Raw genomic sequence first — 26,920 nt, 5'->3', positions numbered from 1 at the left:
TATATATATATATATATATATATATATATATATATATATATATATATATATACATCGTGATATTTTATTTCACAATACTGTATCAATATTAAAAAGTACTGTATCGATATTTTTAGGTATTTATTCAATGGCAGATTTTGTGGAGGTTCATTTTTGTTTTTTTGTTTTTCTTCTTTGTTTATATTTTATTTATTATTATTTAACACTCTTTTATTAAATAATGTTAGTTTCTTTGTTGGGATCGCACAAAAATAATGTCATGATGTGAGTTCTGTACTAATAGAATATGAATATTTGAAAAGGATCTTAAACTGCAATGGCTGTAAAACATAAGTTAAGTTTGAACACAGGAACATTTTGTGACATAATATTAGATCCTGTTTTGATCAAATAAAAATGTGTTTTGTATTTGTGCAGATTTCTGGTGTAATTCAATATTTCAAGGAAATAATCATTTTTTAAAAAGAAATGTAAAAAATTGCCTTTTTAGCGATATCATTATATATTGTGATATATCTTATCATGATCCTAGTATTGGGTTTTGTAATGTATCGCCTGATTCTTGTCAATACACAGCCCTACCTGTAATGGTACACAAAATTTTTGGGTTGGTACATTTTTGGTTTTCAAAGCCATGGTTCGTTTTTTTTTTTTTTTTTTTTTTTTCGGTTTGGTACGGGAAGAAAGAAAACCCCTCAAAATGTCTTCAATGCATTTATGAATTTTTGAACATTTTTCCACCAATGTTTGGAGATAATAGAATATAGAAAAACAGGAGTAATATAAATCTTTTGCTATAAATCAAATAGAAAATAAAATTAATAAAATATTACTAAATGTATTTTAAACATTAGTATTGCACTTTTCCCTGAAAGGTAGTTTTGAACAAACAACAAAAATCTAATCACAGTTCTGTCAGTTCACACTCTGCATAAAAATAACAACAAAAAAATTACACATGAAGTGCAACATTAAGAAGAGGGCAATCTGGGATTCACTTTTAACAAACTGAAGAGCAACATTGACAAACAAATTAACCTAATTATTTGTTTTAGGACAGCTAACTGTTTAGGCCACTTTGTGTGCTTGTGTGTGTGTGTGTACAGGGTGTGATTTGTCAACAACACAGAGGGGGGTGCGCACGGGCGGGGGCGCAGTTATATACCGGTCCATTACTAACGTAACTAACGCTGGCATGAAACGAAAGTGAAACTTTATATACTTTCAACATCCAACTCCCAGATTCTGTTCCTCCATTATACAGCGTGTGTGTGACAGAGAGAGAGACAGACAGACAGAGCTACTGTAAGTGTTCAGAACTACCGTAGTTCCTAGGGGCCAAACAGCGTTTGTCTTATCTTCTCTTTCCACGTTGTTGTCTTTCACCTGAACCCGTAGTGATCCCAAACAGGACTGTAATGATGGCGGAGCATCTTCAATCTCTTCCCTTCAGGTTGACATCATATTTGTTGTATTTTTTTTAACCTTATAACAGCTGCTATTTCATATTTCGGGTCAATGTGTGCTCCTTCAATATGTCCGTGTGGAACTTGCGCAGATTTAAAGTTCTGCATCGAACAACATCTTTCGGCCCTTTTTCTTTTTCTCATCATACTTTGACGTTTCAGTACAGCTGTGGACCTAACCGAATAGGTGCATACTGAAACGGTTCGGTTCAGTATGTGTACCGTTACAGGCCTAATATATACACACATACACACCCACACACATGCATATACATACATATACACACGTACATGTACCCATATACACATACATTTTTTTTTTTTTTGTATTATGTAGAAAATCAAGGTCAATGAAGTTACCATATTTGTTTCCTTACCTGTAAGAAGCAAAAAAATAAAATAAAATACAAGAAGTAAATATGAAAAATACAATTCCATTCAATTTTATTTATAGAGCCCAATATCACAACAAAGTCTCCTCAAAGGATTTTACAGTAAGTGTTGAAGTGATTAAAAAAAACAACAACAAAAAAACCCACAATGAACAAGAAAAACACATGTAAGGTGAAAGGAACATGTGTTTTAGAACATTAGAACAACACTTTTAGAGCATTAGCACAACATGTGTACTGGTCCAGACCCCTGTCCACATCCACAGGACCCCTTTGAACATCACTAGAATCAGGACAACACTACCCCTTCACATGTACGCTCAAAACGGAGGAGGAGGGGCCAAGGGGTGAATTCAGTTCAGCCTAACTCATTACTAGATCTGAATTGTGTTATAGTGTGTGTTATAGTCTGAATGTGAGGAATGAATGTATGTTCACAAATGAAACAGAAGAAGGAAACAACATCTGTTTAGTTCATAGTGTGAGTTCTTTTCTTTTCTGTCCCAGTGTTGGTTTTTATTTTGGAATTGTATGTTATATGATGATCACTTTTCATCCACTGTCAAACAGGAATGTGTTTGTCACAGATGCGTATGTGTGAAGCTGACATGCACCGTCCATGACTTCAGTTGTGTGTGTGTGTCCAACAGGTCAACGTCCATTCAGATCAGCCAACTGCAGGAAGCGCTGAACGACAGGAAGTCAGCTGTCAACTCTCTCACCGCCAAGTAATCACATGTTCTTTGTGTATTTTCTGTTCATACATGTTCACACTGACAACAACATGCTCTGCTGTGTTCAAACTTTTTTATATAAGGTACATGCACATCTTTATTTTTCATGTCAAAATCAATCTGAATGAGTCTGTGCAGTAGAACCTGACAGGACGAGTCCATCAGTGGATCAGTCATATTCTTTAGGAGCTGCAGCTGAAATGTGAGTTTACATCCACAATCTGAGCTTCAAACTGACCACTGCTGGTCCATTCAAAGAAGGGCTGGTCAAGTGAACACAGGTTCAGTTCAGCTGAAATGTGAGTGGACATCCACAGTCTGAGCTTCATACTGACCACTGCTGGTCCATTCAAAGAAGGTCTGGTCAAGTGGACACAGGTTCAGTTCAGCTGAAATGTGAGTGGACATCCACAGTCTGAGCTTCATACTGACCACTGCTGGTCCATTCAAAGAAGGGCTGGTCAAGTGGACACAGGTTCACTTCAGCTGAAATGAGAGTGGACATTCACAGTCTGAGCTTCATATTGACCACTGCTGGTCCATTGAAAGAAGGGCTGGTCAAGTGGACACAGGTTCAATTCAGCTGACATGTGAGTGAACATCCACAGTATGAGCCTCATACTGACCACTGCTGGTACATTCAAAGAAGGGTTGGTTCAGTTCAGGTGGTGCATCTGCTGTATTTAATGACAAAGGTCTGAGACATTTTCAGAATGTTTCATTTCATAAAAAACAGAACAAAGCAGATTTCTACTTATAGATTTAAAATGAACTGACCTGTAAGTGCAGACAAGGAGGAAAGTGAAGACCGAAAAAACAAACCAAGTGGAGAGAGAAGATGACGGGAAGTGAAGACCGAAAAAACAAACCAAGGAGAGAGAAGATGACAGAAAGTGAAGACAGAAAAAACAAACCAAGTGGAGAGAGAAGATGACAGGAAGTGAACACAGAAAAAACAAACCAAGTGGACAGAGAAGATTACAGCAAGTGAAGATTTGTCAGCAAGTTTCTGATGTCGTATGTTATCAGTGTACTTAGGCTGTTCTCTCTCCAGACTCATTTGATGTCCTTTCATGACTGTGATGTTCAAATCTCCCCTTTAAATGACCTGTACACATGTGTCTAAGGACTGTCAGACGCTCTTCCACCCCCTCTGATCCAGTGGTTTTCCTGCAGATTGCAGATGGTGGAGGCTGCCCTCGCCCTCTCTGAGCAGAAAAACCACAACATGGGAGAACTACTGACACGAGTAAAGACAGTGAGAGAAGACCAGAGGCAACAACACAACAGAGACAGGAAGAGAGAGCAAGAGGTACACATGAAAACTATATGTATGTGGGTGCTTCTATGAAACTGGGTTTATTTTAGTATCTGTCACTTTTCCATCTGTTTAGACCCAATAATAAAAGGTAAATGTAGACATATTTACCCCCAGGATGGACCTAATGATGACCTCAGAGAAAGGCACTATAATGTTACTCTGGCTCTGATGCATCCCATAATTAATGAATTTATAATCAAATATTGAGTCTAAAAATAGGACCCAAATATGGACATTAAATCTCCCTAGGTGTCAGTGCATTAGATGTGAAAACGTGTGTAAATGCTCTTCTATAGACTCTAAATAAAGACACTGTGTTCAATGTGTCGATCCCAGTGGTTTTTCTAATCCACACATGTGGGTTTGTCATCAATCTCAGTGTCATTCCAGGTTTGGTGTGGAACCCATCGTGTCCACTGGTGTCACATACAGAACCTGAACATTTAAACACATAAATCACCAGTGATTTTTCAACAGCGGTCATTTTTGTCAAACACTCTGCCTTGAATATTTACTAAGATTCCCAAAATGCACCTGTGACAGAATAAAGAGATATTCAATAAAATAGTAGCGTGTAATTTTCTTGTCCTTTTGATACATGTTACATTCAGATTTTTTAATTAAATATAATGTAAAATAATATAAAAATGTGTTTTATCTGAAACATAATTTCTCTTTTATCTCAGGAAATATTTATTTTTCAAATAGACCCAAAGTTCTTCCAAACCTGCTTCAGAACATTTGTCGACATCTGTTTGAATTTTTAGCCCCTCTGTCCTGTTTTAGGACCAGGTTCATAGAAACACTCATATACTCTACTATGGGTCGGACATACTATATAAGACTGAATTATCCAAAGCCCCTCCCGTCCTTCTGTGAGGAACATTCATTTGTTTGCTCATGTTTGGTCCTTAAGTACTAGACCTTTCCTTTCCTTCTGCATTTGGACCAAATCATGTTTCTCATAACCTCTTTCACATCACATTCATTATTTTAAATCATTATTTCCAAATTCCTAAATTATTCCATCTTTTTCTTGACTGTGTCATTGGTTAAACATGAGGAATAGATGGACAGAATATTTACAAATGAAAGGAAGTGAAAACAAGACAAAACATGCCCATAGTGTCTTCAAGATAGATAGATAGATAGATAGATGGATAGATGGATAATGGAAAAAATGTCTGATAGATAATTAACAAAATGAATGAGAAAAATTAACTCTTTCAATGCCATGGGCCGATTAAATCGGCTTTACGAATACAACCTTTAAAGTGCCACGGGCCGATCAGATCGGCTTTGGAGAACACGCCATATTTGTGTACAAACAAACCATCCACCCCCATTTCTTTCTCACATTTCGATGACGTTCTTTCTGTGTCCCCCTTTTGAGACCAGACGGGAATTTGAGGTCACGCGACCGAATAAATTATGCAAATTATGATCAATAATGAATCGGCTGCGTCCGGTGCGTTTTGAATCTAAGTAGCAATTGGTCGGATGTTACCGAGCGGTTTTTGACCAAGGAAGAGCTCGCGTTTCATTTTCTGCTTGGGAAATTTTATGAATGAATTTATGAATGAAATCATATGCAAATTAGGTGGCCATTTTGTAGTAATAACCTAAACACAGCGATCTGTCAAAACAGTCCCATCTGCTAGAAAATGAGTTCTGATGACGATTCAGACTTCGATTATAAAAACGACACGAAATACTGAAAAACGGCCAAATTCTGTGGCACTTTTAAGGCTTATTAGCCCCTTAACTGTCTGGCACCGAAAGAGTTAAGAAAACGAAACAAAATGAAAAGATTATCAAAACAGGAAAGAAAATGGACAAAAGTAAACATAGACAAGTAGCACAATGAACAAAAGGAAAAATGAGAGGAAGTGAAAACAGGACAAAACATGACATATGTTGTGCTCTACGATAGATGGATGAATAGACGGACATATTTTATTGATCCCAAACTGGGAGATTCCTGTGCAGCAGCAGCAGCATAACACACAGTAGAAAATAGAAACACAAGAGCAAACACACTATTTTATTTATTTTATTTATTCATTTATTTTGAACATGCAAAGAAACAAAAATAAAACAAAGCAAAATAAGATGAAAACAAAATAACATTTAAATGAACAGAATTTATCTTCAAGTACAAGTCTGAATTTTGCATGTGGTCAAAAAAAGAGTAGGAAGAAGTATAAACTTTTTTAATCCTACCCCTCAAATACTTTTACACCTTTATCACTAATTTGATACAAGAATCAAACAATATATTTTTCCTAATTTAGCATTCAACCCATAACTAATATATAATGCACTAGTTGAATTATACACAACAATATGATCTTGGCAGTACAGTCCTACAAACAGACTCAACAGTTCAATTATTTTCTTCAATAATTACAGTATATTTATCAGTACAACATTATCCATAAACAAACAGGCCTCATTGTCATTATTAAATACTGTACCTCATAAGAAGCAATTCTTAATATCTTTTTTTTTTTTTTTAACTGAATTATGTTTTTTTTTTTGGGTGATATGGTGGTGCAGTGGTTAGCACTCATACCTCACAGCAAGAAGGTCCTGAGTTCAATTCCAACACCAGTCGACGGGGGGTGGGACCTTTCTGTGTGGAGTTTGCATGTTCTCCCCATGTCTGCATGGGTTCTCTCCGGGTACTCCGGCTTCCTCCCACCATCCAAAGACATGCACTAATAGATTAATTGGTTAATCTAAATTGCCCATAGGTGTGAATGTGAGAGTGATTGTTTGTCTCTATATGTCAGCCCTGCGATGAACTGGCGACTTGTCCAGGGTGTACCCCGCCTTCACCCCTATGTAGCAAGGATAGGCTCCAAGTGACCCCCGTGACCCTAGTGAGGATAAAGCGGGTTCAGAAAATGAATGAATGAATGAATATGTTTGTTTTATCTCCACACACAATTTGTTCCACAGTTTTACAGAAACTTTTTAACCTACTGCGTACCAAGGTTATAATAGTTTTGGATTTTTAATTATAGTTTAGTTTTAATTAGTTTTGACTTTTTTTTCTCTTATTCAGTTAGTTTTAATTAGTTTTTAGAGCAGGTTTGTTAGTTTTTATTAGTTATCGTTTTTTTCTGAATGCTTAGTTTTAGTTTAGTTTAGTTTTAGTATTAGTTTTAGTTATTTCATATATTTTATCTTCCTCATCATCCTATTCAAAGAAATTAGTGAGGCGCGGATATGGGTTACCCTGGACACTTTATTTGGGGGTCGGGTTAGGGCGGCTCATGGACTGAGCAGAGACCCAATGTACCGTACAATGTATAAATTCCCTATAGCAGGTTGAGGGGGGGTGCAATCCATACACAACGTCACTTACGTGAAACAATGCGAAGATGTGCAAAGCATGAGAGGAGATGCACAAAGCAGCCAGCAGTTAAAGCAGATAGAAACATATATAACCAGCTAACCAGCAGTTAAAGCAGATAGAAACATATATAACCAGCTAACCAGCAGTTAAAGCAGATAGGAACATATATAAACCAGCTAACCAGCAGTTAAAGCAGATAGAAACATATATAACCAGCTAACCAGCAGTTAAAGCCGATAGGAACCTATTATAAACCAGCTAACCAGCAGTTAAAGCAGATAGGAACCTATTATAAACCAGCTAACCAGCAGTTAAAGCAGATAGGAACATATTATAAACCAGCTAACCAGCAGTTAAAGCAGATAGAAACATATATAACCAGCTAACCAGCAGTTAAAGCCGATAGGAACCTATTATAAACCAGCTAACCAGCAATTAAAGCAGATAGGAACCTATTATAAACCAGCTAACCAGCAGTTAAAGCAGATAGGAACATATTATAAACCAGCTAACCAGCAGTTAAAGCAGACAGAAACATATATAAACCACTTATAAACATATATAACCCAGTTCCTCATCAGTAAACCACACCTTAGCAGATATCTCATCTCTTAATCATCTCCAGTTTCATTATTAGCTAACTTTGCTTCAGTTCAGTTCAGCTAGCTGTAGCTAGTAACATCAAACGTTTTTTAACATTCTAACAGGTTCCATACCTCTGTAATTGGATTAGTTTTCATCCTCGTCTTTTCTCCTCTTCTAAACTGTGCAGTTCAGGGCTTGGAAGGCCTTTTCATGGTGATAAACTCTCCAGTTTTAACCTGGATGCTAGTCCTGTTTGACTGTCCTTTAGCTCTGCTCTGTCTCTGTCACTCACGCGCACACACACGGTACGCCAAAAAAAAAAAAAAAAAACCTGACCCATGTATCACTACAGTAAACCCCAGACAGGACTGTGCTGCTGTGTCCCAGCTTTAGTCTGTATGTTCCAGGTAGAGTGGGGACCAGAAGACGACTGGAAACCACCAGTGACCAGACATGACAGACTGTGTAGTGTCATATGGTGTCACCAGCTCAAACTGCTGGAGCCAAATAAATTAATTTCATATCAATCCGACATTGACAAAGACGAAAACGAAGGGAATTGTATCCATAATTTTTATACGTTTTAGTTAGTTTTGTAAGCTCACGATACAGTTTCAGTTAGTTATCGTTTTTTTCTTTTAATTAGAGTTTTTATTATTTCAGTTAACGAAAATGTTTTTTCAATTTTAGTTTTCGTCATTTCGTTCGTTTTCGTTAACGATAATAACCTTGCTGCGTACTTTATGAATCTTTAAATTTAACTTTCCCATTAAGTCATAACCTCCTTCTCTGTCACAAAACATTTCTGGAATATTGCCCGGAAGTAAGTTATTCTTTGCTTTATGCATTATTTGAATAATTTTGAACTCCACAAGGTCAATGAGTTTTAGAGTTTTAAAGTTTTAGATTGTAAAAATAGTGGATTCGTGTGTTCTCCGAAAACCAACATTGTGAACAATTCTTATTGCTCTTTTTTGCAGTATAAAAAGTCTTTGTAATGAACTTGCATATGTATTTCCCCATACCCCCAAACAGTAACTTAAATAAGGCAAGATCAATGAATTATACAGACTGTGAAGTGATTTTTTGATCTAATCTCCCTTTTGCTCTGGCCAGGACTGAGATGCTTCTGGATGTTTTTTGTTTTGTTGTTGTCTTGTTTTGGACATGTTTTTACTTTTTATTTTGTTTTTGAGAAAACCATAACACAAATGCTTACACTAACAAAATAATACAAAAATAAAAAAACAACAGGGGGGGGATTCCAGCCTTAGAGCAGCATCTAGTCCACATATACATACATCACACACATGCATCACTATACTCGTATACCCATATTATTTATTTATTTTTTTTCCTTTACAGTAAAGTTTGAGGGTCCTTTGAAATTATACAAAGTCTGGTCTCACAGTTACAACATAAGTGAGCCACTTTGACCAATTTTCAGCAAAAATATCAGTTTTACATCTTAAATTAAATGTGATTCTCTCCATGACATATATATTGTACACTACATCAATCCAGTCATTTATAGTAGGTATGTCTCTTTTCAGCCATTTTCTGGTCAGGGCCTTCTTACTTGCCAGTAAGAGTAATCTCAATAACCATTTATCACTCTTAGTACACTTGAGTTCTTCTAAATCATTGAGATACATGGTCTTAAAGTCAAAACAAATTTTAAACTTAAGAACTACCTCCAGGAGGCCATGGACACATCTCCAGAATGGAGCCACCAAGGGACAATCCCAGAGGATATGGAAGTGGTTTGCCACCGTACTTCCACAGGACCTCCAACATACATTCTGGTTAGAGTACTTAGCTTTCTGTGCTGGGGTACAAAAGAATCGAGTCAAGTTCTTCCAGCTGTATTCCCTCCGGGGGGGGGAAGCTTGTGTTTGTCCATTGTTGTCTACAGATTTTGTCCCATTTGTCCATTGTTATCATGAGGTTGCCCTCTGATTCCCGTCTCGTTTTAATGTCCAGAGTATGGTCTCCCTTTATATTCTGGAGAGAGAGTGTAGTCTAGAAATTATCTTTTGGTAGGTACCATTGTTATAAGCTTTTGGAAAATATCCAGGATTTCATCTCCAACTGTCGTATGATCCTTAAATTTTTGTTTTCCAAATAAAATCTCTGATTTGTAGATACCTAAAATGGTCCTGATTTTGTAGATTATAATTGTCTTTAAGATTCTGGAGGGTTAACATTGTACCTTTTCTTAGGAGTGTAGAGTATGTTGTAAGGCCATTTGCAGTCCAACCTCTGAACCTCAAGTCATATTTACTGGGTAAGAATTCCGGGTCATAGGCAAACCACTTTAAAATTTGAGTCCTCCCCTCCATTTGATATTTTTTAATTAGTCCCTTCCATGTCTTTAATGAGCTCATTATATATGGGTTGTCAGAGTCCGTCAGATGGGTGCTTAATGAAGGGGTCTCCTATTAATGTATTAATTGGTAGTCCCTTCCCCATTGTGCTCTCTATCTCTTTCCATCTAGATCTGTAATTGGGCTTGCACCAGCCAATCAATGGTCTCAATTGAGCAGCTCTATAACAGTCCACTAAGCTTGGAAGGGCCAACCCCCCTCTCTCTTTCGCTAGTTGCAAGAGTTTATATCTTACTCTTGGCTTTTTTTCAGACCAAATAAATTATGAAATAATTTTGTCCCACTCTGAAAAGTAGTGTTCTGGTTTTTCTATAGGCACGGACTGAAATAAACACAGAAGTCTTGGTAGTACATTCATTCTAATTGAGTCGATGCGTGAACTTATATTCAGATAAGGGATTAAATTCCATCTGTTAACGTCAAAAATAATTTCCTTTTCCAGAGGGCCGTAGTTCAGTTCTTCTAATTTAGTTTAATTAGTTGGCAAAATGATTCCCAAATATTTGACAAATTTTTTTTGTCCCAGTCTAAATGATATTTTAAACGAAGAAACTGATGGGGGTTGTAATGAATATTAATGACCTGGGTTTTTTGTTCATTTAGTTTATAGCCTGAGTATGACCCAAATTCCCTCAGTACAGACATCAGCTCAGGTAGTGAATTTGCTGGGCTCGAGAGGTATACGAGGACATTGTACGAAAATGAAACCAGCTTCTGTTCTCCCGCTGCCATTTTTATACCTTTGATCATGTTGTTCTGTCTAATCCACTGTGCCAGTGGTTCAATAAAAATTGCAAATAAAAGTGGACTTAATGGGCAACCCTGTCTTGTAGATCTCTCAAGCCCAAATGAGCCAGTTAGCTCACTGTTTATTTTCAATTTTGCTAATGGCTTATTATATAAAGCCTCTATTGTCTTGATAATTACTTTGCTGAATCCAAAATTTTCCATAGCTTTAAAGAAAAATTCCCATCTGACTGAATCAAAGGCTTTTTGCGCATCTAAGCTTATCAACATAGCCAGTATTTTATTTAGGTTTACGTGTCTGATAGTATGTAAAGATCTTCTAATGTTATCATGTGTCTGACGAGATGAGATAAATCCTGTTTGATCCAAATTGATTATTTCAGGCAAAAAATGTTCAAGTCTTTAAGCAATGATCGAAGTAAATAATTTATAATCGAGGTTCAAAACACTAATTGGTCTATAGTTTGCACAGTCTAGTTTATCCTTGCCACCCTTAGGTATTACTGATATAATTGCTTTGTTCCATGACTTGGGAAATTCCCCCGTCGTCAGAGCCCAATTGAATTTTTTTAGCAAAATAGGTATCAGAGCATCTTTTAGATTTTTGTACCACTCTGGAGTAAATCCATCAGTTCCTGGGGACTTGTTGGTTTTTAATCTACTTATAGCTGATAGAATTTCCTTTTTGTTACTTGTGAAATTAGTCTTCTATTTTGGTCTTCAGTGTACCAGGGTTGGTAATTTTAATGATTCGAATAGTGTCTCCATTTTCTGGTCATTATCGATATGAGGTTGTGGATATAGATTTTCTTAATATTTCTTAAAGCATTCTTTAATGTCCTCCATTTGATGGTAAATTTTCTTAGATTCAGGGTCTCTTATCTTATATATTGTGTTTCCTCCCTTTTGCTTTCGTAATTTATAGGACAATAATTCTGTATACTTGCTACCACCTTCATAGTAATTTTGTTTAGTATATACTACTTTCTTCTGAATTTCTTGTCTTTGTATTTCCTCAATTCGATTTCTTTTGCTTGTCATTTCTAGTTTAATTTTGGGATCTCTTAAGTCTTTGTATTTGGATTCTAGTTTTTCTAAGTCATATTGCAGGCAGTTGAGTTTTTCCATTCTCTGTTTCTTACAAAATGATGTTACAGGAATCACTTGACCTCTTATAACCACCTTACAGGCATCCCAAATGACGGGCGGAGACACCTCCCCATTATCATTAAATTCTAGGTAGTTTGATATTTCCAAGACCCAGACTCTGTGTCCGGGAATCGGGTCGTCGAGCCCCCTGACGTCGACTGCCACCCAATCCACAATGCACCTGGCCCCTACGGTTCCCTCGGCGGGTGGTGGGTCCACCGAAGGACGGGCCCACGTTGCTCTTTCAGGCTGTGCCCAGCCGGGCCCCATGGACAAAGGCCCAGCCACCAGGCACTCGCTTTCGAGCCCCAACCCTGGGCCTGGCTCCAGGGTGGGGCCCCGGCTGCATCGTACCGGGCGACATCACAGTCCCAAGTGGAGGAGTTTAAGTATCTTGGGGTCTTGTTCACAAGTGAGGGAAGGATGGAGCATGAGATTGACAGACGGATCGGTGCAGTGTCTGCAGTGATGCGGTCGTTGTACTGGTCTGTCGTGGTGAAGAAGGAGCTGAAGCCGAGAGGCGAAGCTCTCGATTTACCGGTCAATCTACGTTCCTACCCTCGCCTATGGTCATGAGCTTTGGGTCATGACCGAAAGGACAAGATCCCGGATACAAGCGGTTGAAATGAGTTTCCTCCGTAGGGTGGCTGGGTGCACCCTTAGGGATAGGGTAAGGAGCTCGGAGTAGAACCGCTGCTCCTCCACATCGAGAGGGGCCAGCTGAGGTGGCTTGGGCATCTGTTTCAGATGCCTTCTGGATGCCTCCCTGGGGAGGTGTTCCGGGCATGTCCCACCGGGAGGAGACCTTGGGGAAGACCTAGGACACGCTGGAGAGACTATGTCTCTCGGCTGGCCTGGGAATGCCTCGGGGTCCCCCCGGAAGAGCTGGAGGAGGTGTCTGGGGAGAGGGAAGTCTGGGCATCCTTGCTTAGACTGTAACCCCACAACCCGTCCCCAGATAAAGCGGAGGATAATGGATGGATGGATGGATAGTTTGATATTTCTTTTGAAAACTGTTCAATTCTGTGTCTGTTCAGTATACTGGAGTTGAACCTCCAGTGGGTATGTTTCTGCCTGTATGTAGTCATTAAGAATAGATATAAAGGGCAGTGATCAGAAAAATCCATTGTTCCAATACGGCAGTGTTGCACTTTACCAAAATCTGTACCAAACATTAGAAAATAATCGATTCTTGAATATGTTGAGCGTGGAGATGAAAAACAAGTGTAGTCTCTATTTGATGTGTACAGTTGTCTCCAGACATCAATTAGTCCCAATTCCAGCATCATTGAGTTTATTTTCTTGGTTGTTTTCTGAGTTTGAGATATTTTTGTTCCTGAAGAATCAAGGCGGGGATTTAAGGTGATGTTGAAATCTCCTCTGCATGAGAGCCCCTTGGGCTTCCGTTACCATACTATCTACTATTTGTTTATAAAAATCGGGTTTTGATCCTGGGGGGATATATACATTATAAAAGGTAAATAAATTCCCATCAACTTTCCCCTTTATCATTATGAATCTGCCTTCTTTATCACTAGTAGTAAGTATGTGTTCATATATTATTCTTCCAGAGATCAGTATGACAACCCCTCTTGTATGATTTAAACCATTTGATGAAGCAAACATATTTAAATTCTTGTCTTTTAAGTTTCTCGTGCTCTTTACCAGTCATATGGGTTTCTTGCAAGAATGCTATGTCTATATTCTCTCTCTTTAATTTTGTAAGAAGTCTGGACTGTTTGATTGGGCTAAGAAGCTGATTAACGTTTAGTGAAATTAACTTTACCATATTTTGTCAATCACCCAATGGTTAGATTTGAATGGAGTATTGTATACATGCAGTAATAAACTTTGTGAGTATATATTGGTCATAGTGAAAATGGACAAACGAATCTCCCTTGTTTGTAAAATAGAACAATAACAGAAATCCAAAAACATTAGTAAAGATACATAGACTTCCCAGTTTAGAGGAGTCATTACCCCTCTGAAGTTCCTGTTGGAAGGTAGAGGGTTGAAACCCCCCGAGTGGTTGGGGCCCTCCCTAGTGGTGGAGTGACTGACCAGCACATACTTCCCACAACCTCTAGATAAGTCCAACATAAAGTCACAACGCTCATTCTCAGTCGGCTTCTTGCATAACTTAAATGAGAGAGTAGAGTGACACCATTACCTTATTATGTCCATTGTGTCCGTTTTTTTTATAGTGTGAAAACCAGATGTTTAGTGGTTGGACACCCTCCTGAACTCCTGAAGCTTGTCTCTCACTTACGTCTCCATTCGTCCTGGTCTGCCTGTTGCCATGGGGACGCATTCAGTATCTGCTCCTCCATGTTGGAACCTGGCTCCTCTCTGGTCATGTTTACAGGAATCCCCCGCGCCTTCAGCTCCAGTGCGGCTGCCTGTGCGTCCTCATAGGTCCGTGGGCCGGTGCTCCAGTGGATCCGAATCCACATGTACGGAGTTTGGAAGCAGATGCCCTCCTCTTTGAGTGCTTTTTTTAATTCCTCCATAAGATCTGTGCTTCTCCATTACATCATAGGCATAGTCGTGGTCAAAAAAGACCTGCTTGTTATTAATAAGGACTTTTGTTTTCTAAGCTAGTTTAAGGACAGTTTCTTTAGTGTCAAACTGGAGGAAATTTATAACAATGGACCGTGGGGTAGTGTTGGGTCCCGGCTTCTGGGCCAAAGCTCTGTGGGCCTGCTGGATTTTAAGGGACATACCTTGAGGTAAGGGAAGCTTCGTGGTCAGTAAACTTTCCACAAACTGGATCATCGAGTCACCCTTGGCGTCTTCAGGCAAACCATACATCCGAATATTGTTTCTTCGGGACCTGCTTTCCAGATCTGTCACCTTTTGTCGCAGTTTACGTTGTTCTTTTAGCAGGCAGAGCAGGGTCTCTTTAGTTATGGAGCCGCTTTCTTCAATTTCAGAAATCCGCTCCTCTGCCTCTGTAATAGGCCGGCCTTGAGCTTGAAGTGTCGTTCCCATTTCCTCTAGCTTGCGGTTAAGCTTGTGTTTTAGCTTTGTCACCTCGTCTGTCAGGTCCTTCCTTAAGTCTTCTTTAAGTTCGGAGATAGCTGTGTGTATGTCGTTTTTGAAGTTGCGGAGGTCTTTGGAAATGGAGTAGATTTCATGAAGTTCATCTCCGGGTTTGCTAGCTTCTTTGCTAGTTAGCACAGTGGCATTTGCATCATCGAAGGTTTCCATTTGGACTTTCTTCATTGTCAACTGTCCAGTCAGTTGATTTTTCAAACTCTTTTGGCCTCTCTGAGACTTTCCCTCACTCATCTCTCTGCTGTATAAGTTTACGAATTGAAATTTTCAATTCGGGGGATGATTTCAGGCCAATTGAGATGGAGCAGAAAATTACACATCTGACTCGCACATGGGTTCCCCCGGAAGTCACATCATTTTGTACATGTTTTATCTGAGGTTTCCAGCAAATTTTATCATAAATTACCACTCCAAGAAATGTGTTTTGATTCACCCTTTCTATATCTACATCCTCTGTTTTTTACCTTCACCTGATTACTTCTTTTACATTTACCAAAAATCATGATTTTCATTTTACACCGATTTATTGACAACTTATATTTGTCAAATCATAATTTAGTTTTATTTAGCTCTGAAGTGATTGAGTCCAAAAGTTGCTGTAAATCCTCACCAGTTCCTAACATATTTGTGTCATCAGCAAATAATATAAATTTCACTTGTTCAGACACTTTACATATATCATTAATGTACATTAGAAATAGTTAAGGTCCCAACAATAACCCCACCAAACACAATATCCAAACACTCCTAATGACAGTCTCCCATCTTCACAAACTGCTTCGCACCCAATTTAACACCATAATACTATACATGACAATTAAGAAGTATAAATACAGACCTGGATAATTAAACTGTAAGGTGCAAAATAAATTAAGGTGTAAAATGACAATTAAGTGCAATAAATGACCAGTCCAAGGACATTTTATCATCGCTGCATTCTTTTTCTCTTTTTCTGATTTGGTTTCACAGTCTGAAGTAAATGAGGGGAGTAGAGTTACGATGGTTCCCTTACATGACATTTTAAATGACTGTATCTAAACTTTTGTAATGTCATGGTTTTACACTGTAGGAAAGTGCACTAAGAGAAGGAAAACTCCTCAGAGAGCTTCAGAATCTGACAGAAACCAACAACCAGCTTCGGAGTAAGGTGAGGAGGTGGGGTTTGTATCTATGTACTGTCCAGGAATTGGACTTAAAGTGGTGTTTTTCTTGTGTATTGAAGGTGGAGGAGGTGGAATGCAGGTGCAAGTCTCACCAGCAGCAGATTTTTGAGCTGAAGCGAGAACTGACGAACAGTACGGCTGAGCTGAAGTTACGACTCGCTCAAACTGAAGGTAACGCACACCGACATAAAATCATATGATGTATTCAAAATGCACTGGGGACTTTCCTCTGTCAGTGTTCATATTTCCCTGTTAACAGATCATCTGGAAATAGAAAAGCGCCGCTCAAAGCAAGCCCTGGACGACATGGACACACTGCGTCACAAAGAGGTGCATTCTGGGTCTTTGTACAGTCATGTGTTGAACATCTGGAGTCCATCAATTCAGTCAGTATGTCTGTAAATATTTATCTGGGACTCGATGACAAAGCACCAAGGTTCTAATAGTTTTGGATTTTTCATTATAGCTGTATTATTTAGTTTTGACTTTTTTTTTCTCTAATTACCTCCGGCAAGGAGGTTATGTTTTTGCCAGGGTTTGTTTGTCTGTCTGTCTGTTTGTCTGTCCGTTAGTGTGCAACATAACTCAAAACAGTTATGGACAGATTTTGATGAAATTTTCAGGGTTTGTTGGAAATGGGATAAGGAAGAAATGATTAAATTTTGGTGGTGATCGGGGGTGGGGGGGCCCACGGGGGGGGGGGGGGCAGACCAGAAAATTTCATCAAAATCTGTCCATAACTTTTTGAGTTATGTTGCACACTAACGGACAGACAGACAGACAGACAGACAGACAGACAAACAAACCCTGGCAAAAACATAACTTCCTTGGCATGGGGGGGCCCACGGTGGGGGGGCCACTGATCAGCCTTGGCGGAGGTCTGCGCTCTCCGAGTGCTTCTAGTTCAGTTAGTTTTAATTAGTTTTTAGAGCAGGTTTGCTAGTTTTTATTAGTTTTAATTTTTTTCTAAATGCTTAGTTTTAGTTTAGTTTTAGTGTTAATTTTAGTTTTGTCGTATCTTTCAGGGCTCGTGACTGCGACTGAATTACGGTCGCATGCGCCTGAGAATTTCGGTAGTGCGACTGTTTTTGAGATTACGATCGCACGGTGCGCCAATAAAAAAAATGAGCGAAAATTAATACGTGCGCCTAGAATAATGGCTGCAGAAGTAACTCATCAGCTGAAAATAAACAAGCTCCACGCCCCGCTGACTGAAGCGGAAAATCTAGTCCCAGTCTAGTTTATGCGCAGGCGGCATAAACAAAGGGATCAAATAACTCCACCAACGTTTGAAACAATCTCCTGACTTCAGGCGTGGTGTAGACCACAGTGACTAAGGGTACGTTTACACGGCAACACTCCGCAAAGATTTCTCCTTTGCGTTATAAAATCATTCCGCGTTAAGACGCCGCCGCTATGATAACGATCTGCATTAACATGAGTCCGCGAGGACGGCTGAATACGCTGTAGTGGCCATGCCAGACCAGTAGCTGGCGATGTAGAGCTGTAGTGAAACAGTGGTGGTAAAACAGGCGCCTGCGCACAAACAATTTCCGGTTTAGACAGCCTTTAAATGAGGAGAAGAAGAAGAAGAAGAGGAGGCGGACAACACTATTTACAAACAACAATGGCGAGTGGTCGTACAAAGATGCAGGACTTCTTTGTCTGGACAGACGAGCTGAGCACAGTTAGCAGCACGTATGCTGTTCTGAAACCGGCCATTGCTGTTGTGGTTGTTCCTTCTTTTTCTGCAGCTTTATTGTGTCATAGAGGCTGGCAAACCAGCTTGGAGGCGCATTACCGCCACCAACTGGCCCGGAGTGGGTTAACTGGCGGTTCTTGGCTGCGCGCGCATGCGGTGACGTCATATTTTACCCCGGAACGCTCCGACTCGCGTTAACACGGAGCTGGAATGCGGAGCGTATCGATAACGTTCCACCCTGGACCCTGGTATCAAAAGTTTCCGGATTCAGGCACTCTAGGCACCGTTTCCATGTTAACAGAAGGCTAATCCGCGATGAAATCTTCCCGGAGTCGACTGAAGCCGACGCCGTGTAAACGGCTCCTAAGGGCCTTTAGGCCATGAAATAAAAAAGTTGGTTGTTGCAAATAATGGTGTGATTCGTCTTTCTTCTCCAAGAACCAACTAAAGTATATACCACACATTGACAATTGTTTTGCACCTGTGTCAATGTAAGCTTTTTCTTTCATACTCTATTCAAATACTTTATTCTAGGTTGTTAACATTGCTTAAATACATATAGGAATATTACTTGGTATGGCCAAGAGTTTTGCTTGTTCTCCAAATTTTTTATATAATAGTGGTGCGCCTAGATTTTAGCCTGTGCTCCTAACTTTTTAGGGTTAGGAGCACAGTGCTCCTAGGTCAAAAAGTTAATTTTGAGCCCTGTCTTTTCTCTTCTTCTCCGTCATATTCAAATAAATCCCAGACAGAACTCTGCTGCTTTCTCCCAACTTTAGTCTCCATGTTTCCAGGTAGAGTGGGAACCAGAAGACGACTGTAAACCACAAGTGACCACAAGTGATGGACCGTTAAATATCACATGGTGCCGCTAGCTAAAATTGCTAGAGTGAAATAAATCGATTTTATATCAATCCGACAAAGACGAAAACGAAGGGAATTTTATCCATAATTTTTATACGTTTTAGTTAGTTTTGTAAGCACACAATACAGTTTCAGTTACTTATCATTTTTTTCTTTTAATTATAGTTTTTATTTATTTCAGTTCACGAAAATGTTTTTTCAATTCTAGTTTTTGTCATTTCGTTAGTTTTCATTAACAATAATAACCTTGCAAAGCACCACAAATGAATTTACAATATACTGAATCTGTGATGAAGGTCCTGTGACCTGAGCCTCAAACATCAGACATATATATATATATATATATATATATATATATATATATATATATATATATATATATATATATATATATGTATACAGGGTGGGGAAGCAAAATTTACAATATTTTGAGGTAGGGATGGAAAGACAGTGTATGACCAATTAGTTTATTGAAAGTCATGAGAATTTATTTGCCACAAGAAAATTTACATAATAGAAAATGTTTTTATTCTATGTGTCCTCCTTCTTTCTCAATAACTGCTTTCACACGCTTCCTGAAACTTGCACAAGTGTTCCTCAAATATTTGGGTGACAACATCTCCCATTCTTCTTTAATAGTATCTTCCAGACTTTCTCGTAATAGTTCTGCTCATAGTCATTCTCTTCTTTACATTATAAATAGTTTTTATGGACACTCCAACTATTTTTGAAATCTTCTTTGGTGTGACGAGTGCATTCAGCAAATCACACACTCTTTGACGTTTGCTTTCCTGATTACTCATATGGGCAAAAGTTTCTGAAAAGGTATGGATAATAGTGTTAGGTATGATTATGACATCAATATATGTTCGGTTTCAAAACAATTGATGTAGTGCCTGCTGAGAAAAAAACAACTAAATGTTCATTGTAAATTTTGCTTCCCCACCCTGTACATATATATATATATATATATATATATATATATATATATATATATATATAATGATGAATATATAATAGATATGATGAAAATGTAATAATGATGGTGGTGGTGTGAACAGTTAAAAACAAAAACATTAAAAACAAACAAAAAAAGCTTCTTGCGACTTCTGGTTCACACAGTCAGAAGTTCACAGTAAAACATAACTGAGTCTGTAAAACAGTGTTTGTCACCTTTGGGGTTGGGACCCCACGTGGGGTTGACCGGAATTCAAATGGGGTCGTCTGAAATTTATAGTAATTGATAAAAATAAGAAAAAAAAACTTCCAAATATAAATCTGTGTTGAGTTGACAGAGCCAATCCCAAACTGTGGTTGTGAAACTGAACCACTGTGGTTCTGTTTCTCTCTGGTTCTGTTTATGTGTCAAATGTTCATTGTGGTCAGTTTCAGATGCTGCAGCTCTTTCATAATTCATAGTTTGAGTTCTTGTTTGTTCAGTATTACTTGCCAGCCTTGTTAATCCAAGCTGGAATGACTGTACATATCCTGGACCAAGGAAAACCCAATTCTCCCTTTGTGCAGTAATCTACACCTGGCTGTACTGCCTCCGTCCACAATAAAATACATTAAATAGACTAAATGTCCACATTAATATACATTATATAGATTAAATGTCCTCTAAAATTAACCTGGATTTGAAAAAGAGGATAGAAAACTATTACAGGATCAAAAATAAATTAATTTGAGCAAAAAAAAAAAAAAAAAAGTCTCTTGTTTTGAATGTCTGGGGTTGCCAGAAATTTGTAATGTTAAAATGGAGTCAGGAGTAAAAAAAAGGTTGGAACCACTGGACTAAAAGTTCTGATGCAACAAATCTGACTGAAAAGAAGAGATTTCCAGCTTCAGATTCAGTCAACAACTGAAAACCAGGAAACCAGGAAAAGAACAGGAACAAGATCTGTTTTTGAGTTCAGAGGAGTGTAATGTCGCCTTGACTTCGGAAAAACACCACGAAACTACGTACTGAACAAGAGCTGGTGGTTTATTATTAAAGTCAGAGAAGAACAGTGAAAGTTACGTCTGCCCATCTCGCGATGGTACATGGTGCATTCAAAGACCGCCTAGTGTCGGAAATCACATTCACCATTCATTACATCTCCCCCTCTTTTGAGAAAGTAATGTTCACATTAATATTATTATGTCACTCCACCCAGTCTCTGTAACCATAACTACTTAGTATGTCAACAATCAAATATAACCAAGAAATATATCTTTAACACAGCTGCAATGTGCAATAACTAGAGAGCACTTTTTTTTCAGCATCTTATAAGGGTTTCATAACATTACATTCTTGCTTTTACCAAAATAAAGCATTTCTCTTTTTAGAGCAAAATATATCTTTGAATACAACACAAGAAACATTTAATATCTTCTTACTATGGCTAGAGCTCCAACCTAGGGGGTGGCTTACTCACTCGGCCTGAACGAGTGACTGTAACTGTCTCTGTCCCTGTCTTTGGGGACGATGAGCTCTCAGTGGTAGAACCACTGATCTCAGGGGCAGGATCTTTTGGTGAACCGCTGGCAGCTGGATGTGTAGGAGCAGCGGGCACTTTCAAAAGGTGCCGCTGGTTACGCCTATAACATCCTCCTTGAGGTGTGGCCACAACATAAGACCGGGGAGTAGAACAGTTACCTTGTACTGTCCCTGGTGTAGTCCATTGTCTCTCATTGTCCAGTTTCATCAGGACCCTATCTCCAGAGTCCAGCAGTGGTAAGGGACGAACTCCATTCCTGCGGTCGTAGTAGAAAGCCTGTTTCAGCTTAGCCGCAGCATCCGCAGAGCGCATCTCCTCTCCGTCCGGCCAGCTCGGATCCAGGTTAGTGGACAGGGTGGGCAGCGTTGTTCTGATCTTGTGGCCCATCAGCAGCTCCGCTGGGCTAAAGCCTATAGAAGCGGTGGGAGTGCTCTTATAAACCATAAGAGCTAGGAGGGGGTTTTCCTGCTTAAGGATCCCTTTTGCTATCTGCACTGCTCTTTCTGCATGTCCATTACTTTGCGCGTAATGCGGACTGGATGTAGTGTGGACAAAATCAAACTCTCTGCTAAACCTCCTGAACTCCTCTGATGTAAACTGAGGCCCATTATCACTAACGAGCTCCTCTGGAATACCAAATCTAGCAAATGTGGCCCCTAGCCTGCCTATAACCTGAGTGGTTGTGGCTGCTGGTAAGTTCAGAATCTCAAGGTAACAAGAGTAATAATCAGAAGCTACCAAATAGGTTTGCTTGTTGTACTCGCATAAGTCTACACCCACTTTTTGCCACGGTCTATCTGGCAGTACTGTTGACATGAGTGGTTCCTTAATCTGGGTGTGTCTGTTTTTGGTACAAAAATCACACTGTGAAACTTTAGCTTTTATGTCTTTGGATATCCCTGGCCACCACACCAACTGTTTGGCTCTCTCTCTGCATTTCACTAAGCCTTGGTGAGCGTCGTGAATCTTCTCTATTATCTTGGACCTCATGGAGGTGGGAATGACTATGCGGCTTCCTCTTACTACCAACCCGTCTACCACTGACAGTTCACCCCGTACTTTGTAAAAATCCCTGACAGCTTCGGGGACCTGCCTTTCATACTCTGACCAGCCTGTCTGAGTGAGCTGTTTCACTAACTGAAGCTGGGGGTCTTGGGCGGTGAAGTCTCTTATCTGCTGCAGTTCCTGAGGGGTGGCTGGTAGATAGCTGATAACTGCTCCGATGTGTGCCGTCACATCTTCCTCCATCTGATCATCGCCGACATGTTCCAGTGGACCTCGAGACAGTGCGTCTGCCACTGCCAGGGTCTTGCCTGGTGCGTATACTGTTTTTGCATTAAAACGCATCAGTCTCATCAGAAGTCTCTGGCACCTTAGTGGAACACTGTCCAAGTCCTTGTTATTCATTAAAGGCACTAAGGGCTTGTGGTCAGTGATCAATGTGAAAGTCTCGAGTCCAATCAGGTACTTCTCGAAGCGCTCACAGGCCCAGACGCTCGCCAGGCATTCCTTCTCTATTTGCGCATACCTGGTTTCCGGATCTCGAAGTCGTCTGGAGCAGTACGCGACTGGCTTCCAATCTTCTCCATGCTGCTGTAGTAGAACTCCGCCAAGCCCATAACTGCTGGCGTCAGCCGACACCATCGTGGGCATGTTAGCATCGTAGAAGGTGAGCATTGACGCAGATACCAGTGCGGATTTCAGTCTCTGGAAGGAGGATTCCTGTGCTGAACCCCACTGCCACACTGATCTGGTTTTGAGTAGTTCATAAAGTGGTTGTCCAACTGAAGACATCTCCGGAATAAACTTGGCCAAGTAGTTGACCATACCGATAAAGCGTCTAAGCTCAGCAACATTCTGGGGTCTGGGAAAATTTTCAATACCGTTTACTTTTGCTGGGTCTGGTCTCACCCCATTTCTGTCGATGTTGTGCCCCAGGAATCTGATTTGTCGCTGTTTGAATTTACACTTGCCTTTGTTCAGTTTCAGACCGGCTGCTTCGATCACTCTCTGGACCTGCTCCAAGCGTTTGTCATGTTCCTCTTCTCTGTCTCTATGGACCAGGTTGTCGTCCATATACACCTCTGTACCTTCCAGCCCCTGCAGTGCTTCTGCCATCTTGCGCTGAAATATCTCCGGGGCACTCGATATCCCAAATGGAAGTCTGCAAAAGGCGTATCTCCCAAAGGGAGTAATGAAGGTGGTTAGTTTGCGACTGTCTTTGTGCAACGGGATTTGGTAGAACCCGCTTGCAGCGTCCAGAGACGTGAAGACTTTAGATCCTGAGAGTCTTGGCATTATCTCTTCCATTGTAGGCAACACATATTTCTCTCGTGCTACTGCTTTGTTCAGTTTTCTTAAGTCTGCACAGCATCTCACCTCAACTTTATTGGGCTTAAGAACTGGCACCATTGCCGCGCACCATTCAGTGGGCTCAGTTACTTTTTCAATGATGCCCTCTGTCTCTAGTCTCTGCAGCTCTTTTTTAACAAGCGGCATGAGCGGTAGTGGGACTCTTCTTGCCACATGAACTGCATATGGCTGTGCATTGTCTTTGAGTAGGATTTTCACAGGTTCAGTCTTTAACAAACCACTGGTTCTGAACATAGCGCTGACCTCCTCTACTCTCTTTACAAGACCCATCTTGACTGCTTCTTTGCGGCTGAGTAGGCAGCTATTTCCTCTAATCACATACACTGGAAATGTATAGTTTTCTCCTTTATATTACGTGTTGGCCTCAAACATCCCAAAACACTTGAGTGGACCTCCAGCTCCTGAGAAGGGTGTTGTTGTGGGAGACAATTTGTATTTCTTAGTGAGTAGATTGAATGTTTTGTCTCCGATGACACTTGCATCTGCCCCAGTATCTATTTTGAAGGTCAGGGGAACATCTGCAATGTTTAAAGTCACAGTCCATTTATCTGGGTTTGCTGGGCCAGAAACTTCACCTAAGAACTGGTACTGGGTGTTTTCATTGAGTTCATTGACAACTTTAGTACAGCATACACGAGCCCAGTGCCCCTTTTTGTTGTACTTTTTGCATAAACTTTTAGCAGCAGGGCATTTCTTCTTGTCATAGTGTTGTGTGCCGCACCTACCACAGTTTGGAGATTCTCTTTGAGCGTGGGGAGTGTGCTTTTTGTGTCGTACTTTGCGACGTCCTTCTGCGGAGACGCTTGCGACCTGCAGCTCAAGTGAGGGACCACTAGCTTGGAGGCTAATTTGCTTAGCTACCTCTTCAGACTGTCGTACCTGCTGTATAACGTAGCCAGCGTCAGGTCTGCTGTGAGCTGTAGTTTCTGAGACAACTCCTTGTCCCTAATGCCCACAACCAGCCTATCCCGGATGTGTTCATATCTCTTGTCCCCAAAGTCACAGTTCTCCGCCAGTTCGTACAGGACTCTTATGTACGCTTCAGCCTTTTCTCCTTGTTGATTTCGTTGGTAGAAGCAGGCTCTTTCGTGTATTATGTTTTGTCTGGGTATGAAATATTCATTAAACTTGGCAAGAACCACGTCGTATTCTTTCTTTTCATCTTCCCCCGCGAACTCAAACGAGGCAAAAATCTTCTCCGCCACACTGCCCATCGCATAAATAAGCAAGCAGACCTGAACCTCACCGGTTTCCTTGTTCAGTTTCGTGGCCAGCCTGTAGCGTGTGAACCTTTGCTTCCACTCCGGCCATTCTCCCGGGCTCCTGAAGTTAAACTCCGACGGAGGGTTAAACTTGGACATTTCAGCTCGTTAGGCGTTTGCGCTGCTTCTGACACCATGTAATGTTGCCTTGACATCGGAAAAACACCACGAAACTACGTACTGAACAAGAGCTGGTGGTTTATTATTATAAAGTCAGAGAAGAACGGTGAAAGTTACGTCTGCCCATCTCGCGATGGTACATGGTGCATTCAAAGACCGCCTAGTGTCGGAAATCACATTCACCATTCATTACAAGGAGCTTTAACCTTCTGATATCTACATATTATGCACACTTTGTACTTCATGTTTTAAAAGGTCATATTATTTTCACAATGTGTTTTAAGTCACAATTAAAAAGTTGTTCATTTTTACGTGATTTTTAAAATTCTACCACCCTTCTACCAAGTGAGTAAAAAATGCACACTGACACATTTTAGCACATGTGACCCAGCACAAAAAATAATAATTTCTATTATACATGAACCAATGTTGCTGTTAATCATTGACATTTTCCAGGCTGTAAAAAAAAAACAAAAAACTAATCCATTTTTTTTTTAGGATGTTGGGAAAAAAAAGGTTTTTGTATTTTTTTCATCAAAAATATGGTATGATTACATGAAAAACATGGCATTTACAGGGTTAAAAAATATGACAGTTATTGAGTATTGAGTCAAGTTGAGGAAATACAAAAATATATATTAGAAAAAATACAAATAAACTGTGTGAAAAAAAATGACATTACTGTCACTGCACAGATCAGGACGTCTGTGGGTGGGACACCAGAGGGTTAAAGATAGAAAAATGAACAGAGTTCCAGAAGGACCTGAGTGTTTCCTTCAGTCAGAATAAAGCAGATCATCTGACAGTTAAAGTACATGGTTGATGTCTGATGTTCAGTCTGTTTTTGTACTTGTTTTAATTCCACTGATATAGACATTGTTCAGAGGTGAATACACCCTGTAGTTTTTTGACTCACTGATGCAGCAAATACAGATTAATCTACTGCTGAAAGTAGTCCCTGAACCCCTCTACTCTGTTGTAATATAACATTTCCTTTCACTGTCTGTAATTTCCCTGAATGCCATATTGTTATATTGTGCACACTGTAGACATTTGAAAGGGTAAAAGACTTAAAGTTCTCTTTTCTATCCAGGTTGAGCATATGAATCGCCATCTACAGGAGAGTGAGAGAGCTTTGCAGGAGCGAATCTTCAAACTGGAGGGGCAGCGAATTCAACTGGAGGAGGTATTTCATATTCACTGTTTGTGGTTCTGTGTGCAGAAGCTTCACTACTGTTCTCTTAATTAGTCTGTAAATCAAATAACCACAGTCCAACTGGTTTCATTCATTGCCAAGATATTTCCTGATAAGGTTGCACGTATTTGCCTTCTCGCAATCCGGTCCACAGGAAACAAAGGGTCTCTCCAAACAACATAAACACACGAAGTGAACAAGTTTTGAAGCTAAAACCATCCAGGATGATGCAATGTTGTGATTTCAACACCTAATGTGACTTCTGTACAGTCTTAAATGTTGTTCCAACAACTGCAACTACAAATGAGGAACTGATCAATCAACTTAGTGTTTGTTTGCCAGAATCAAAGGTTTACTGTCTAAACCAGACTTGGACAGACTTATCCATGCATTTATCTCTAGTAGATTAGACTGCTGTAAGGGCCTTCTCACTGGACTCTCTAAACCAGCTGTAAGACAGCTGCAGTACATCCAGAACATTGCTGCTGGGGTCCTGACTAGAACCAGGAAGTACGACCATATTAGTCCTGTGCTCAGATCTGTGCACTGGCTTCCTGTC

At 39.8% G+C, this 26,920-nt stretch overlaps 1 protein-coding gene across 4 annotated transcripts in view; it reads left to right on the top strand.

Annotated features, from left to right (window-relative positions):
* lrrc45 (leucine rich repeat containing 45) overlaps positions 1-26,920 on the top strand; it is a 61,390-nt gene that overhangs the window by 22,108 nt on the left and 12,362 nt on the right. For all 4 annotated transcript variants that reach the window (XM_030163146.1, XM_030163144.1, XM_030163145.1 and 1 more), the window contains exons 9-14: positions 2,509-2,586; positions 3,769-3,904; positions 16,272-16,349; positions 16,425-16,536; positions 16,625-16,695; positions 26,260-26,352. In XM_030163146.1, the coding sequence (XP_030019006.1) occupies positions 2,509-2,586; positions 3,769-3,904; positions 16,272-16,349; positions 16,425-16,536; positions 16,625-16,695; positions 26,260-26,352 (568 nt within the window). The remainder of the gene's footprint in view (positions 1-2,508; positions 2,587-3,768; positions 3,905-16,271; positions 16,350-16,424; positions 16,537-16,624; positions 16,696-26,259; positions 26,353-26,920) is intronic.

Source organism: Sphaeramia orbicularis, chromosome 19, assembly GCF_902148855.1.
Source record: "Sphaeramia orbicularis chromosome 19, fSphaOr1.1, whole genome shotgun sequence".
In the NCBI taxonomy this organism is placed as follows: Eukaryota; Metazoa; Chordata; class Actinopteri; order Kurtiformes; family Apogonidae; genus Sphaeramia; species Sphaeramia orbicularis.
This window is presented reverse-complemented; position numbering and strand designations above follow the sequence as displayed.